The following is a 15680-nucleotide window of genomic DNA, read 5'->3' as shown; positions in this document are numbered from 1 at the left end:
CCCTCTGTTGCTGCTCAGAGACTCAGATTGAGGTTGGCATGGCCCAGTGGAACAGGATGGGTGGAGTTGAATGGGGTCAGCACTGAAGGTTAATTAAAGTGTTGGCAAGTTGCAGATGGGATAATATCTCCAAAGGTTTTGAGCTATTTACCAAAAGATCTTGAATAATTTCCATAACTTATTTGGACTGTGGTTAAGAACTCTATTTAAGGTAGTCTACCTTTACTATCAGCAATTCATCTTGTTAGAAATGTTTAAATCAATAAGTATATTTTACAGTGGACAATGAAATCATTCTGTTAACTTTTCTGTAAAGATATTAAAATTTAAAACCCTCTCATCTTAAACTTATTTTTGTTAAAGACAAGAAACAACCTACATCATATGTTAACTCTTTACTAAGTACCAGGCTGCACACTTTAGAGCCGTGACCTCAATAAATCTTGGCAGTGAATTTTGGACCAATTACCAATATCACCTCCTTTGATTTTATCCCCCTATGGTACAGCCTGGAGATTGAACACAGGGTCCTGTTCATAGGATTTCAATACTGAGGTAACACTCATAACCCTTTTTAAAAATTTTTTTCTTTTTGTTTTTTTTCTTCTTTAGTTTTGAAACAGAATTTTGTTAATTTGCTCCCGCTGATCTTAAAACTTAAAATTGTCCTGCTCCATTCTCCTAAATTCTGTTATTCCTATTTTAAGCCAAGATGGAAGAGAAAGAACAATGAAATGATGTGTTACTAGCACTTGTACAATAGCTCATGACATGAAAGCTGTTTATCTATACCTTGTAATTACTGCACTGCATAGCTAACTATAATATTATTTTCAAGACATCTCTCGGGTTTGCTTCAATAGTATTATTAGAATCAGATGCTCTTATGGCTAATGCTTTACTTTAGATATGTTTAAACATGGTGGTTATTCCTTTAATATTATCTCTGTAGCCAAAGAAATTTTCTTTGGCCAAGTTGTGGCATCAGGTTTTGTATTCACTACAAGTCTAATCAGTATTAAGAGACCTGATTTGTGGTGTGGTAATGGTTCCATTGTTTTTTTTTTTTTTTCCTCTGGTTTGTTTTGTCTATCTAGGATTTTAAGGGACTTCCATATGAATCTCAGGACGTTCTTTTTTTTAAAAAAAAATTCTGTGAAGAATGTCATGGGAATTTTGATAGAGATCACATTACATGGCTTTTGATTGAATGCTCATTTTCATAATATCAGCTCTACCAGTTCATGGCATGGGAGGTCTGTCCGTTTTCCTGTCTCTTTTTATTCAGAGGTTTAAACCTTTCATTGGAGATGTCTTTCACATCTGTTATTAAGCTTATTCTCAGATACTATAATTTTCTGAGGCTGTTATGAACCAAGTGTTTTCGTAATCCTTTCTCAGCATATTTATTATTTGTTGGTCTCACTGAAAAGTGGTAGCATGCCTATCAACACTTTGTTTCACACCCAGCAGTTCTCTGTAACAAATTCCCAACCACTTATGTATCATGTAGACTAGACTACCATGCCCTTCTTTGTTATTTTCTAAGTATATTTATGCATATCTGTAGTCCTAAAAGTGAGGATGTATCTTAACCGATATTAGCTATCAGACTTAAACATTACATGCAAGTGTTTTGATGGGTTTCGCTAAAATCTGAGACATTTTTTCCCAAGTTTAAACAGATCCTGTAGATGGCTGACTAGTTCAATTATATATCAGAAAGAGTATTATGAAGTTAGAAGGTCACAATACATCTTTGATTCCCCAAGTCGTCATTGTTAAACAAAAGCTATAGTATAACTGCAGCTTGATGAAGAAATGTATTTTCTTCAATATAACACCATTTTAAAATAATGGATTGAATAATTCAACCAATTAATATCTTGTGTTTGAAATTACAAAAGCAGTTTTAATGGGTTTCAAAAACAAAATTGGGAATGACATCAGAAAGGTAGCAGAATGTGAGCTAGAGAGGTTTTATTAGGAATAATACCAGGGAGACAAAAAAAATCCACACATATATTTAAATTACTGCCAGTCAAAAATTCCTTTTGGGTTTTTATTAGCATTTCATTTCTATCTTGGTCCATAATACCTTGATAATAGTGATGAAAAGTCTAGAGATGACATTGCCTGGTTTCTTATAGTTATTAAGTTACCATGACAGCAAGAATTGTTTTTCCTTGACTAAGTAAAAGCTAACATTTAAAGAAGCAAAGTTATGTATACAACCTTGATTCTATAAATGCATTAACATTCTTCCTTTTTTAATTTTTCAAGCCTTTGTGGGATGTTTAATTTTTGCATTAAAATTGTTGTTTTTAGCTCCTTACATTTATTCTTATATATACTTCCATTCATTTTTATTCCTGTTATTTTTCAATGTCTTTGTTTTTGGAAGTTTTCATATGATTTTATATATGTTGCATATGTTCATATATGTTGTATATATTCACATATGTTTATATATCCTCTCCTTTTACGTCTGATGACTTGACTTGTGCATGCTACAGTCGTATTTTCATATTGAAGAAATAACACAATGATGAATAGAAATACATCCACACATTTAAAAAATATTATTGTGTGCCTTCATATGTGTGTCTATGTTTGCGCACATGCATACTACAGCTTACATACGGAGGTCAGAGTATAACTTTGGGGAGGTGGTGCTTCTATCTCTATGTGAATTTCAGGGTATCAACTTCGGTCCTCAGACTTGGCAGCAAGCTCTTTTACCCAAAGAGCCATATAGTGGCCTTGAGATTTGTATTTTTAAATTAATAAATAATTTCAAATGATTTTAAATTATTCATTTATGGTTTATAATCTGCTGTATGTGAGACGTGATAATTGCTTAATGCTCTTATGCTTTTCTATAACTATACAAATAGAGAAGAATTCACACTTTTAAACCTCTTTTCAAATCTCCATTTAAACTATAGCTAAAGGCTGCTTTTTGCCACTGGTTGTCTACAAATTCATAGACATAAGTGGGGACCCTTGCTAATGTTCTGAGCTAACAAATTATGGAAATATTTTCCATTGAGAGTTAGGTGCCTTTACAGGATGTTATTTCTTTGGTTCCAGAGTCATTTTTATTAGGTTGCCAAAAATTGGCTTCAAACTAGCCTGGGTACATGGATTTTCTGAAGAAAGACTTTTCAAATCTCAGCTTTGCTAAGTCAACCCTTCGTTCTTTGAAAGCACCTGAGAAATAGAATTGTTTTGGATCATTCTGGGGAAGGCAGCTTCATATAGATAGCTACATTATTGCCAATGATAATGGTTTACACATGTCTGATTAATCTGGGTGAAAAGGGAAATTAATATTTGATAATAAAAAAGAATGTGGAGAGTTTAACATTGCCATAAAATGCACCACGCACATAATTCAGATGAGATAAAAATAACAGATTTTTTTTGAAAGTTGATCTCTAATGTCCCCTTAAGAGGTCCAATTTAATTTCAGAAGAAAATCTATTTTTTAGGCCCAGATTTTTTTACATATCTATAGTGACGACATTTGATTTGCCTATTATAGTTGTTTTCTCTGAGGATGCATGTTATGAAACTGGATACTTCATGATCTGGGAAGACTTTACTTACACAATGATTACTCAAACTGGACTCCATTGGGGGGAGGGAGATAAATTCAGAGACAGGTAGGTAGCAAGGTGAGGGTTATTATGGGATAACCTAGAGGCATGTGAATATGACCAAATACATTTTCTGACATTTTCAAATAATTAATAACATATTATTTTTAAGATTGCCTCAGCAGAAGGAGGGAGAACATGAGCAAAGAAGTCAGGACCACAAGGGGTGCACCCACCCACGGAGACAGTGGGGCTGATCTATTGGGAGCTCACCAAGGCCAGCTAGACTGTGACTGAAAAAGCATGGGATAAAACTGGACTCTCTGAACATGGCAGACAATGAGGGCTGCTGAGAAGCCAAGGACAATGGCATTGGGTTTTGATCCTACTTCATGTTCTGGCTTTGTGGGAGCCTAGCCAGTTTGGATGTTCACCTTCCTAGACCAGGATGGAGTGGGGAGGACTTTGGACTTTCCACAGGGCAGGGAACCCTGACTGCTCTTCAGACTGGAGAGGGAGGGGGAGAGGAGAAGGGGGAGGGGGAGGGGCATGGGAGGAGGGGGAGGGAAATGGGAGGCTGGGAGGAGGTGGAAATTTTTTTTTCAATAAAAAAAAAGTTATATAAAAAAAGATTGCCTCATCCAGTGCTGTGGGAGAATGCTCTTGTACACTGTAAAGATTTGTCACCCATACTGATTGGCCAGTAGCCAGGCAGGTAGTATAGGTGGGGCAAGCAGACTAGGAGAATTCTGGGAAGAGGAAAGGCAGAAATACAGTCACCAATCAGATGTAGAAAAAGCAAGATGATAATGGCTCACTGATAAAAGGTATCAAGCCATTTGGCTAAACATATACAAGAATTGGGGTGAATTTATGTTGTAAAAGCTAGTTAGTAATAAACCTGAGCTATATGCCAAATAGGTTGTAATTAATATAAGCCTCTGTGTGTTTCTTTGGGACTGAACTGCTGTGGGACCAGAAGGGACAGAAACTTCTGTCTACATCCAGCCTTAATAGAACAAGAGTTGCCTAGACTCACTGAAACTTGGTATACCATGGCTGGCTGATATCCATCCAGATACATGGCCAGCCTGTGTCTGAAGAGAAACAGTGGAGGAGGAGTGAATGCAGAAGGGGGGCAGTGGAGGGTATAGAGGAAGAGCTTGGAAGACGGGAGGGAGAAAAAAACAGATCAGGATGCAAAAGCAAGAAAATAAACAACAACAATAAAGAAGGAATGAAATGAGTGGAACATACACACATCTGCCTAAAATGGATGGTGTTTCATAGAGAAAATATGAATACTTAAATGGCAGATACTAAAGAATCTTATATATTACCATGAAGGGAATTGACTGCAAAAAGCTGCCAATTATTGCTAATAGAAAACACATATGCTATTCACATGCTCATCCATACACTAAACATTGCAGAGAAATACCATCAGTATAAGACTTCCATTTAATTTTATGTGTAAGTGAAAACATGGTTCAAGTAGCTCACGTATGTTCTACATGAAAGTGATTCATTTTATTTTTCAACCAAAGCTCAATAGCTGATGATATGTTTAATCTCATCTTAAAGAAAACTAGGGTGAGAGTCAGGGATATTAGCAAATTAAACCCGTGTCATCCAAACTTTTCCAGTTCTTCTTAACTAATAGTGTAGCTTCATATGTGAAAAGTAGATAGGAAACTTCCTTGGAAAACGATAGCAACGTGCAGATTTAGCCTCATGTTTCTTTTTCGTTTCTTTATGAAAGTGAACCCTTGCTGCCAAAGGTTCTGCTGCCAGATGTGGGCATGAGCAGTCTCTTGAACTGCTCCTGCTGGCGAGCACATCTTTCCTGTTTCAGTCCTGTCCGACAGTGCTCCACACATTAAGTGGGATACACCGTAGATTCTTTTAAGGACAATGTTGCTCACTTCTAAAAAGTAACGCTTTAAAATCTCCGTTCATTGTTACTTATTAATCATTTTTTGACTCTCACAGGTTCCATGTATGACAGTAATACACCTCAGCCCTTGTCCCAGCTCAGCATGCAGAGCCTTTTCCACGTGCTGTGGTAAATTATCGTCAGAGAGCTTTGTTTGTATGCTACTTTACATCCACAGAACAACTATAAAAATGTTGGTTAATGTGTTGGCTGAATGAAAGGATGATTTTACTTTTCCAAATTTTAGGAATTATTTAATTGACCAACACCTTCAGGTTTTTGTTTTTAAAAAAATCAGATTAATTGTTAATATGTTGATTCTGGACAGGTAAACAAAGAAGGACTTGCAGATATATTTTTACATAGAGATTTAGAAAGTGTTATTAGGTTATAGAAATGAAATTACTATACTTCTATCCGAAGAGTTTCCAAGTAGATGTTAAACAGAATGTCAGATGCTGAAGGATATAGTTGGGGAAGTTAACTTATTGTTGGTATTAGTAAACACTGGGAAAGGAATTTTCATGGGTGTCTTGCATGCTAACATGTTTAGGAAGTAAGGTCTTTCTTAGGCTGATCTTTTCAATAATGTTGGTCTAACAGATGGTATTGGAAACATATAGATAATTCTCACTACATCTCATGGAATTTTGAGGCTCTTCAAGTGAGGTTCCAGGAAGGAAACCTACTTCCTGTGCAGACATGCGCTGTGTTCTCCCGTGTCTCATTCATCTTTCAGCTTTAATATGTATAAAAGTCCTCTTTTGGCAATCTTTAGTCTCTTCCTAGCAATCTCCCTATGTACCGAATTTCTAGGAAGCTTTATAAATATGCAGTCAAAACCTCATAATATAATTGACATAAATTTACAAGTATTTAGAATTCAAGGGTTGAAATTAATGTCATTCATTGTCTCACCTCAAGAACTTACTGGCCTTTCGATGACCCATCACTCATTATATTTTGCCTTTTTTTCTTACTGCTTCTACCAGGCCTGTTCATTTATAACTTCTTATCTTTTAACACAAGGTCTGTGTGCAATGAGGATATGTTGATGACACTAGGAATTTCTTCTGTCATTGGCTTAATTAGAGTTGACTTAGAAATAGTGAGATTAGATTCAAGAGGAAAGTAAAAGCATGTCCAGTAAGAAAGTTCTCTGATTTGACTGAAATGGTCATTATTTTTGCTTTTCTTCATCAGCTGGTAAATAATGGCGCCCAAATTACACTGATGCAAAGAATAACACCCAGCTTTTTAATTGTACATGCATACAATCGTCACCGTGTTCCTTCATTGTGTAAACAGTCCCTTTAATAAAGCAGCACTCTGTGTCCATGTATGCTGGAAGATAATCCATGGCGAAAAGGCAGTGGAAACAATGATAATGAGATCACATTTATGGTCGCCTGGTTTTGATTTTGTTCTGGTCTCATTTCTTCCATTTGAGGAAGAGAGTTCATAAAAAGAAGGGAGTGTCTCCTCTTACTCCATCCGTTCATGCCATACCTCTTACTTCTTCATCAAATTATAACCACTCCATCATTAGGCATGATTTCAGTGTTGTTATCCAGAACAACCGAACCCAAAGCTGAGGATCTTCTGCTACCCTCTCAGCCCCCACACCTTCCCAAGATAATCCCGTGCCTCACAACCAGAGAAGATGCAGAAATGAGAATTCTCTTCCTCTGATATTTTTTTGTTAATGAATTGTAGTTTCACAAAAATTGTCAAAAATAATCTGTTAGTATTGTGTCAGGGATCATCTGGATTCTTACAGGAAATTAACACAGAACACTAACCAAGCCAGTCACAACTTTGGATGCAAATAAGACAGGAAGTTCTTTCCTTGTTACACACACACACACACACACACACACACACACACACACACACACCACTGGGGCCTGCATCAAAAATAGTCACTTTAACTGCTTGGAAAGATAGTCCCAATGGTGTAATAGTGGCATTTATATCCTGGGCTAACCAAAGATGTTTAATTGAATCAAAGGCCTGCTCAATAGGAGGAAACTTATTCATGCTTCTGTAAACCCAACCAAGAACCACTGACTGAAGAGGTCACGGACCCTAGAGGAGAACCTGCTCTGGTCACTTTCCCAAAACACTCTAAGCTCTAACTACATTCTCAGTTCTTATACTCATTGCCACAGGTAGTACAGCCCACATATAAGATGTAGATAGGCAATACAGCTCTCATAAAAGATGCTTCGTTTTGCAGAATGCAGAGACCATTACAGAGATTCATGTCTAGTCAAAAGGCAGAGAATAGTGACCATCATGACCAACCCCAAAATGGGATATCTCTAACACAACCCCTACACTTAAAGCTCAAATAACATTGAAGAAGGAGCAATAAATTGTTAAAGACTCAATATTAGATGAATACTATGCTATACTGTGTTATGGACATGATAAGGATGTTGCTTCCTTGAAATCTCAACATTATGATTATCTATACAAGACCTACAATAACTATACCAGTCAACATGCCAACATGGGTGGAACAAAATTTCACAAGGCTACAGGCAATCAGTGGATGCTGAGGAGGAATCAGTTTTCCTCACAGAAGAGCCCACTATTCATAGTGGTCAGCTGTAGACACTTGTACATGTGGGCAATACTGAGTCAGTAGGTTGTGTGTATATGTGCACATTTGCTAGATATGTATGTATAACCATAACCACAGCAGAAGAGGTCATGATTCAAGAGGAGGTGGGGAACAGAAGGAGTTGAACAGGGGAGAAGAAGGAGTGGAAATGATCTAATTGCAGTGTACTCATATATGAAATTCTCAAATAACTTTTAAAAAGCTACCTCTCCCTTGAATATATATGATATCCCAAGGACAGAATAAACCATATAAATTGGTCAATTTGAGTGCACTGTATTTTACAAAAAGCAAAACAAACCACAAAAACCCCCCAAAACTTAATGCAGGTCCTGAGTATCTAAGTTGAGTTCATTTACTCATTTGAAAACACGATGAGTTATCCACGCCCAGTTCAGAAATACGAAGTTTGATGCTTGTATTGTTTGAAAGATGTAGCTTCTATCTCATTGAAACTTTATATAAACTTTGTAAAGCCTATTTTTTCTTATTTAATGTGAACCTTTTAATTAATCATAATTTGTTCTTCTAACATGCTTATTAATACATATTCTTATATTATCTAATTATCTAAGATGATAATTAATAATCTAATACATCTTCTATACTATGTCTATAGGACCAGAGACTACAGAATCCAAATTCTTCTGTGTCTCAGCTGCAGACGGATAGTAGGGCAGGCAAGGCGCTTTGGGTCCTATTTGAGAGTGAATGTCAGGAAGCTGCATTTGTTGACATCTGTGATGTGCGAGGAAAAGGAGCAAGCAGCACCCTCTCCTTCCTCTCTAGCCTCAGTTGTCCATGCACACAAGACCAAACCCCATTCGAATTCAGGGGATAGTAGTTGCTTCTAGCTTGACCCTTTGTGGTTGAAATCTTTTAATACAAAATCTACGTTTAAAGCAATACATGGTAACAGTACAATGTACTGGCTTTGTTATAATGTTTCTATACATGGATACGATATATTTGAATTGGAGTCTCTTCATATATTCATTATCCTTTTTGATTTCCCTCTTTCTGCTTCCATATTTCTCATAGTATCATTTTACCACCCCCAAATAAATTTACAAAGAAAAATGATGTTTATCTTTGTGAAATTGACTTATTTGGCATAGCACAATGGCAGACATTTCCATCTATTTTCCTGAAAATAGCATTATTTTTCTTTATGGATAGATAAAATAAAGAGATCACATTTTCTTTTTCCACATATTGGTCGATGGGCACCTAAATGATTTCCTGACTTGGCTGTTCTAAGTACTGCCAGCAACAATATGTATGCATGGCTATGTAGGTAAATATATTGTGAGTTGGCATTGATTCATTCGGGTATATATTTGGGACTGGTTTAGCCAGACCATATGGTAGTTATATGTTTAGCCTTTTGGTAAACCACTATACTGTTTCCATAGTATCTGGACTAGCCACCAAATAGTAGATAAATGTTTCTTATTTTCCTGCATCCATGCCCAAATTTGTTTTTATCTTGACAGCCATTCTGACTTGGGTAAGATGGAACTGCAGTGCAGTTTTAATTAGAGTTTTCCTTGTGGTTAAAGTTGTTAAGATTGTTGGGCAGTTTTTCTTATATTTATTGAGCATTTGCACTACTGACTTTGAGGCGTGTTAAGTTCTTTTGCCACATAGTGACTAATTTATTTGCTCTTTTGGTGTTTTTTACGCTCTTTCCTCCAGACACTCTGGTTTACTTTGAATTCTTTACTGTAGATATTATTGTCTATGACTAGTTTGTAGTGATTTTTAACGATCTATGACAATTAAATTGAGTTATTAAAAAATTGACGTTTGGAATTTCAATCAATACATATCATGAAGTTATAATAAATGAATTATTTTAATGTTGCAAATAGTATACATGACATATCATGATTATATCCAATTGCTTTCTTGCTGTTTTAACCTTGTGGAGTGAGAATTTATTTAGCAGAGTATAATTATTTAACTCTAACAGTAAACTAGTGTGTGAGTTACTCTTCTGCTGCTGTGATGAAACACGATGGTCAAGGAAACCATTGAAAGGAAGAGTTTTCAGACTCACAGTTCTAGTGGAGGAAGAGTCCAGCATGATGGCAAACCTAGCAGCAAGAAGCAGGCATGGGGTCAGGAACAGGAAACTGAGAGCTCATATCCTCAATTACAAGCAGGAAACAGAGCAAACTGGACACACATTCACAGAACCTGTCTTCAGTGACATGCTCTCTCCAGCAAAGGTCACATCTAAACTTTCTTAAATGTCACCACCAACTGGGAACAAGTTTTCAAATACCCGAGCCAGTGGGGAACATTCCCATTTATGTCATGACTTTTCACTCCCTGACCATGTTGTATCATATTTCAATCATATTTAGGCTTTTGGTCCATGCCTAAAGTCCCCACTTTTGAAATATAACACTGTTGAAGAATCCAAAGTTTCTTCTGAGACTCAAGGCAATGTCTTCATTATGATCCCCAATTTAAATAAAAAGCACATTAAACTCTTCAAACAAGATGACACAGAAAGGAAGAATGGGGTCATAGTTAGGAAACACTGGATCAAAGCAAGACCAAAACCTAGCAAGTCTTCTAGCTCCATGTCTGGTGTCTAATAGCTTGGATGGTCTGCTCCTCAGGCTTGGCCGCCTGCAACATACACGTCTCCTGGGATAGGTCCACTCCCGTTTGCAGTTGTTCTTGGGAGACAGGCCATGGTTCTGAAATCTCCAACATTGTGGGGTCTTCATTGCAACTCAGGTTTTCCTTCCACAACTTCATGTAGTGGCCTCTCGAAGCATACGCCACTCTGAAGACCTCCATGAAGGGACTCCCCTGCCAGGTGCCGTCTGGCCTCAGTGGCTCTCTGAGACCACGGAAGTAGAATCCAAGACCTCTTCAGTTCTTTCACTCTCTGTGTCTCCGAAGCCCAAACCATGTGGACAACACTGCCAAGTTAGGCTGCCAGCTTGGGTTGGGCCCTGGCCCCTTGAATCACATTAGCAGTGGTGCTTTCTGTTCAGTTGCTCTCAGAAAAGGCCCCAGGCTTTCTGACACCAGTTGGAAGCTTAGCTGGGTGAGGTCTTTCCCTTTATTATGGTGTAGAATGGGACTTCTCTCTGCAGGCTAATCGCCTTCACAGCTACAGCCTCCCTTCCAGCACATGCTTTGGCTGTAATCTTTAGCTTCCTTGTGCTTTTTCTATCCAAACTGTACGTTTTGTGTTTCTTTCTGCCCCACTTGTTCTTATTTCATTGTAGATCTGCATAACCATTACAGTATCAATCATGGCTTGGGCTCAGTGTTATAGTGTCTTAAAATTTCCTCTGACAAAAAGTTAGCCCCTTACTTTTTAATTTAGCCTCAGTTAAATTCTTAGTGCACAGGCAAAAGGCACAGATTCTTTGCCAAAATATCACACAAATGGCCTCTAGCCCAGTTGCCGTTAAAAGTCTGCTTTTCTCCGAAGCCCAGGCTTCTACAATTTGCTTTATGTGCAGTGATGTCTTTTAGGCTCCTACTAGATTAGTGCTTTAATCTCTACATTCAGCATTTATTTACCCACTTGTCTAGTCCCTACTTCCAGCATTCCTCAAACACAGCAACAAAACCAGGTTCTTCACAGCAACACCCCCTCTCTGGTACCAACTGCTACATTAGTTACCTTTTCTATTGCTACAATAAAGCACCATCACCAAGGTATATTGCAGAGTTTAGATGGTTAATATTCCACCATGATGCACAACAGCAAGCAGCAGGAATGGGGCCAGGACCTGAGACAGAGAGAACTGAATGTACAACAAGACAATGAATCCTCAAAGTCAGCCTTTGGTAGCAGCTCCCTCCAGCAAGGTTACGTCTCCTAACCTCCTGAAATAGCATGACCAGCTGCAGACCAAGTGTTTCCAGGACCAAGTCTATGAGAGATATTCTTAGTCCAGCCTCTACAATTAGAGTGGCAATCCGAGTAATCTCTTTTTCTTGCACTCATACCTTGCGTTTCAGGAAGTAGCCCACTTATCTGGACTCCCTGAATATGTGAAAATAGTAGAAGTTGGACCTAGGGATGGATTGCAGAATGAAAAGGTATGTTTGTATTGGTTTTACATAGTGAATTTCTTAAAGCTTTAATGATATGTAGATTCTATATTTTAAATAATATTGGTGTGTAGTTACTATTTGAATGCTTAAGGCATATTGCGTTTTATTTCAATTAGGAAGTAACACTTTATGCTTCAATAGGTCTTATACAATTTACTTATACAATATGTTTATGGCTTTTTTTAGGTTATAGTGCCTACAGATATAAAAATTGAATTCATCAATCAACTTTCCCAAACTGGCTTGTCTGTAATAGAAGTTACCAGTTTTGTGTCCTCCAGATGGGTACCACAGGTACTCCAATTTATAGTTGCATAATTTAACATGTTTAAGTTTAGTGAGCACTGTGATATATATGTGTATAAATATACACACATATGTATATATAACCAAATGTAACTGGTATAATAATTTCCATATGTTATATATTATTAGTTTATTTCTGATAGGATTTGGAAAGCCTGTGATATATGAATTGAATCTTAACACTCTTTAAGAATCAATATAGCCCAGTGCTCCAGTGTGGGTCTCTGTCTCTATCTCCATCCATCACCAGATGAAGGTTCTATGGTGATATGCAAGATATTCGTCAGTATTGCTATAGGATAGGGTCGTTTCAGGTTCCCTATCCTCATCTGCCCAAGGAACTAACTGGGGACATCGCCTTGGGCTCCTGGGAGCCACTCTAGGTTCAAGTCTCTTGCCAGCCCTAAGGTGGCTCCCTTAACTAAGAATTGTGCTTCCGTGCTCCCCTATCTAACCTTCCTTTATCCCAATTCTCCTTTTTCCCCAAGTTCCCCCCATCCTCCCCTTCTCCCTTTTCTCTCCCCATCTCCCCTTACCCCCATCCCACCCCACCCCCAAGATCCCAATTTTCTCCCTGGCAATTTTGTCTACTTCCCATAGCCAAGAGGACAACTATATGTTTTTCCTTTGGTTCACCTTCTTACTTAGCTTCTCTAGGATCACCAATTGTAGACTCCGTGACCCTTATTTATGGCTAGAAACCAATTATGAGTGAGTACATCCCCTGTTCATCTTTTTGGGTCTGGGTTACCTCACTCAGGATAGTGTTTTCCATTTCCATCCATTTGCATGCAAAATTCGAGAAGTCATTGTTTTTTACCGCAGCGTAGTACTCTAATGTGTATATATTCCACACTTTCTTCATCCATTCTTCCATTGAAGGACATCTAGGTTGTTTCCAGGTTCTGGCTATTACAAATAATACTGCTATGAACATAGTTGAACAAATGCTTTTGTCATATGATAGGGCATCTCTTGGGTATATTCCCAAGAATGGTATTGCTGGGTCGGAAGGAGGGAGAAGATGAGCAAGGAAGTCAGGACCACGAGGGGTGCACCCACCCACTGAGACAGTGGGGCTGATCTATTGGGAGCTCACCAAGGCCAGCTGGACTATGACTGAAAAAGCATGGGATAAAACCGAACTCTCTGAACATGGCGGACAATGAGGGCTGCCGAGAAGCCAAGGACAATGGCACTGGGTTTTGATCCTACTTCATGTTCTGGCTTTGTGGGAGCCTAGCCAGTTTGGATGTTCACCTTCCTAGACATGGATGGAGGGAGGAGGACCTTGGACTTTCCACAGGGCAGGGAACCCTGACTGCTCTTTGGACTGGAGAGGGAGGGGCAGAGGAGTGAGGGGATGGGGAGAAGGGTGGGAGGAGGGGGAGGGAAATGGGAGGTTGGGAGGAGGGGGAAACTTTTTTTTTCCTTTTCTCAATAAAAAAATAAAATAAAATAAAAATGAATCAATATAGTATTAATCTATCTTTAAAAAATAACCTCAATCATATGCTAATACTATGTAAACATAGGATCACAAACAAAAATACAGGTCAAAGCTCTTAAACAGCGGCTTTAGGGCCTGCTTTGGACTCACTATTTATGACTGACATTTCGAGTAACCTGAGCATCTTCAGGTGTGGTAGAACTCACATTAGTAGATGGAGGACGAGAGGAGATTCTTCTCTTGTTTCTTTTATCACTCATATTTGCTGACGTGTAAAGTGGGAGATACACACTGGAAGAGAGAAGCCATTTACATTCTCCTCATTAGAAATGAAAAGATGCTATAGCGCTACCCAGAATTTCAGACATGTAACCAAACTCATCAATCCCGAGACTTGATTAGAGTTTTTGAAGCATAACTAGTAATCAGTGACCAGTATAGCCTCACCCTTCGTAACCCAGTATCATTATGATACCCCAAACTCCACCATTTTCCCATGTACTTCATTTCATTGGTTACTTTTGATCCCATTCCATAGTCTCCATTATTCTCTATACTCTTTCTTTATTCAGCCGATTTCATATCATTCTATTTCCCTTATCTGTGGCACCTTGTCTTGCCTGCTAAAGTTTGGTTCCCTTGACTCTCTGCTTTTCTTGTTCTTCCCTGCCTAAACTCTCTCCCCTCACTGTGCTTCTTTTACCAGAAATTCCTTTGTTGAGGAAGAAAAGGTTTATCTTTCTGATAAACTTCAATTGGATATGAAATTTTCATCTCAGACTTATTGTATTCAAATGCAGGCTCACCACTATCATACACAGCTTTGTATATAACAAGATTCTGGGTTCCCCTCAGAATCTTATGCTTGATTCTCCAAGGGATTGCTTTGTATATGTAATCAGTTACTGTCCTGTTTAGTGATGGCTAGAGTAATGGAGTACCAATGTGGTTCATATGCTAGAGATCTATTCTAGAGTCTGGGAGACCCAAGTTCAGGATGCTAACAGTCGATTGTCTGTGAAGTCTTGCTTTCCAGTTTTCACATCTCCGTCTTTACATTGCATCTTCATCTGGTAGACAGAAGAGTAAGGAAGGGAACCATTTCCTGTCTCCTCTTACAAGGGCATTATTCCATTGTTGGGGCTCTGTCGTGATGATGTAGGGGCTGTTCACAGTACTCCATTTCAAGCACGATCTTGTCAGGACTAATACAGGGAAATTTGGAGGAAGGTGGTGCAAGCATTCAGTCCACAGTAAAACAAAAATCAAACCAAAACAAAAGCCCATAAAATGTTTCTGGAGTTGGCAAGATGACTAAGTGGGTAATGGGACTTTGGATCAAATCTGACAACCTGAGTTCAACCCCCAGAACCCACATAGTTAAAGAATAGAGCTAATTCTTGCACATTATAACATACCCACACCTACACATGTGTATACACATGTGCACATGTGTGCACGCACACACTCAAAACAAACCCACACAAAATAACTATGCAATAAGCTAATCTCTACTATATTCTATATTTATTTTCCATTTCAATTCCACAGACATATTAGCAACCCACAAAACCACAGATTGTACATTCCCTTACATGGAACACATGAGTGTTGTTTCTTCCTTTCTCTCACATCTTACGTAAAGTGACCAGAATAGGCTTC

The 15680-nt window shown here is 38.2% G+C and overlaps 1 protein-coding gene across 3 annotated transcripts in view; it reads left to right on the top strand.

Annotated features, from left to right (window-relative positions):
• The window catches only part of Hmgcll1 (3-hydroxymethyl-3-methylglutaryl-CoA lyase like 1), a 123639-nt gene that overhangs the window by 29262 nt on the left and 78697 nt on the right, over window positions 1-15680 (top strand). For 2 of the 3 annotated variants that reach the window (XM_041679343.1, XM_041679341.1), the window contains exons 2-3: window positions 12167-12247; window positions 12449-12556. The exons of the other annotated variant lie outside the window; for it this stretch is intronic. In XM_041679343.1, coding sequence (XP_041535277.1) covers window positions 12167-12247; window positions 12449-12556 — 189 coding nt within the window. The remainder of the gene's footprint in view (window positions 1-12166; window positions 12248-12448; window positions 12557-15680) is intronic. 3 annotated transcript variants of the gene reach the window in all.

Source organism: Microtus oregoni, unplaced genomic scaffold (assembly GCF_018167655.1).
Source record: "Microtus oregoni isolate MIOR12 unplaced genomic scaffold, Mior012 000032F_ref0000030, whole genome shotgun sequence".
Taxonomy (NCBI): Eukaryota; Metazoa; Chordata; class Mammalia; order Rodentia; family Cricetidae; genus Microtus; species Microtus oregoni.
Note: the sequence above shows the minus strand (reverse complement) of the source record. Positions and strands in the feature narration are given on the sequence as shown.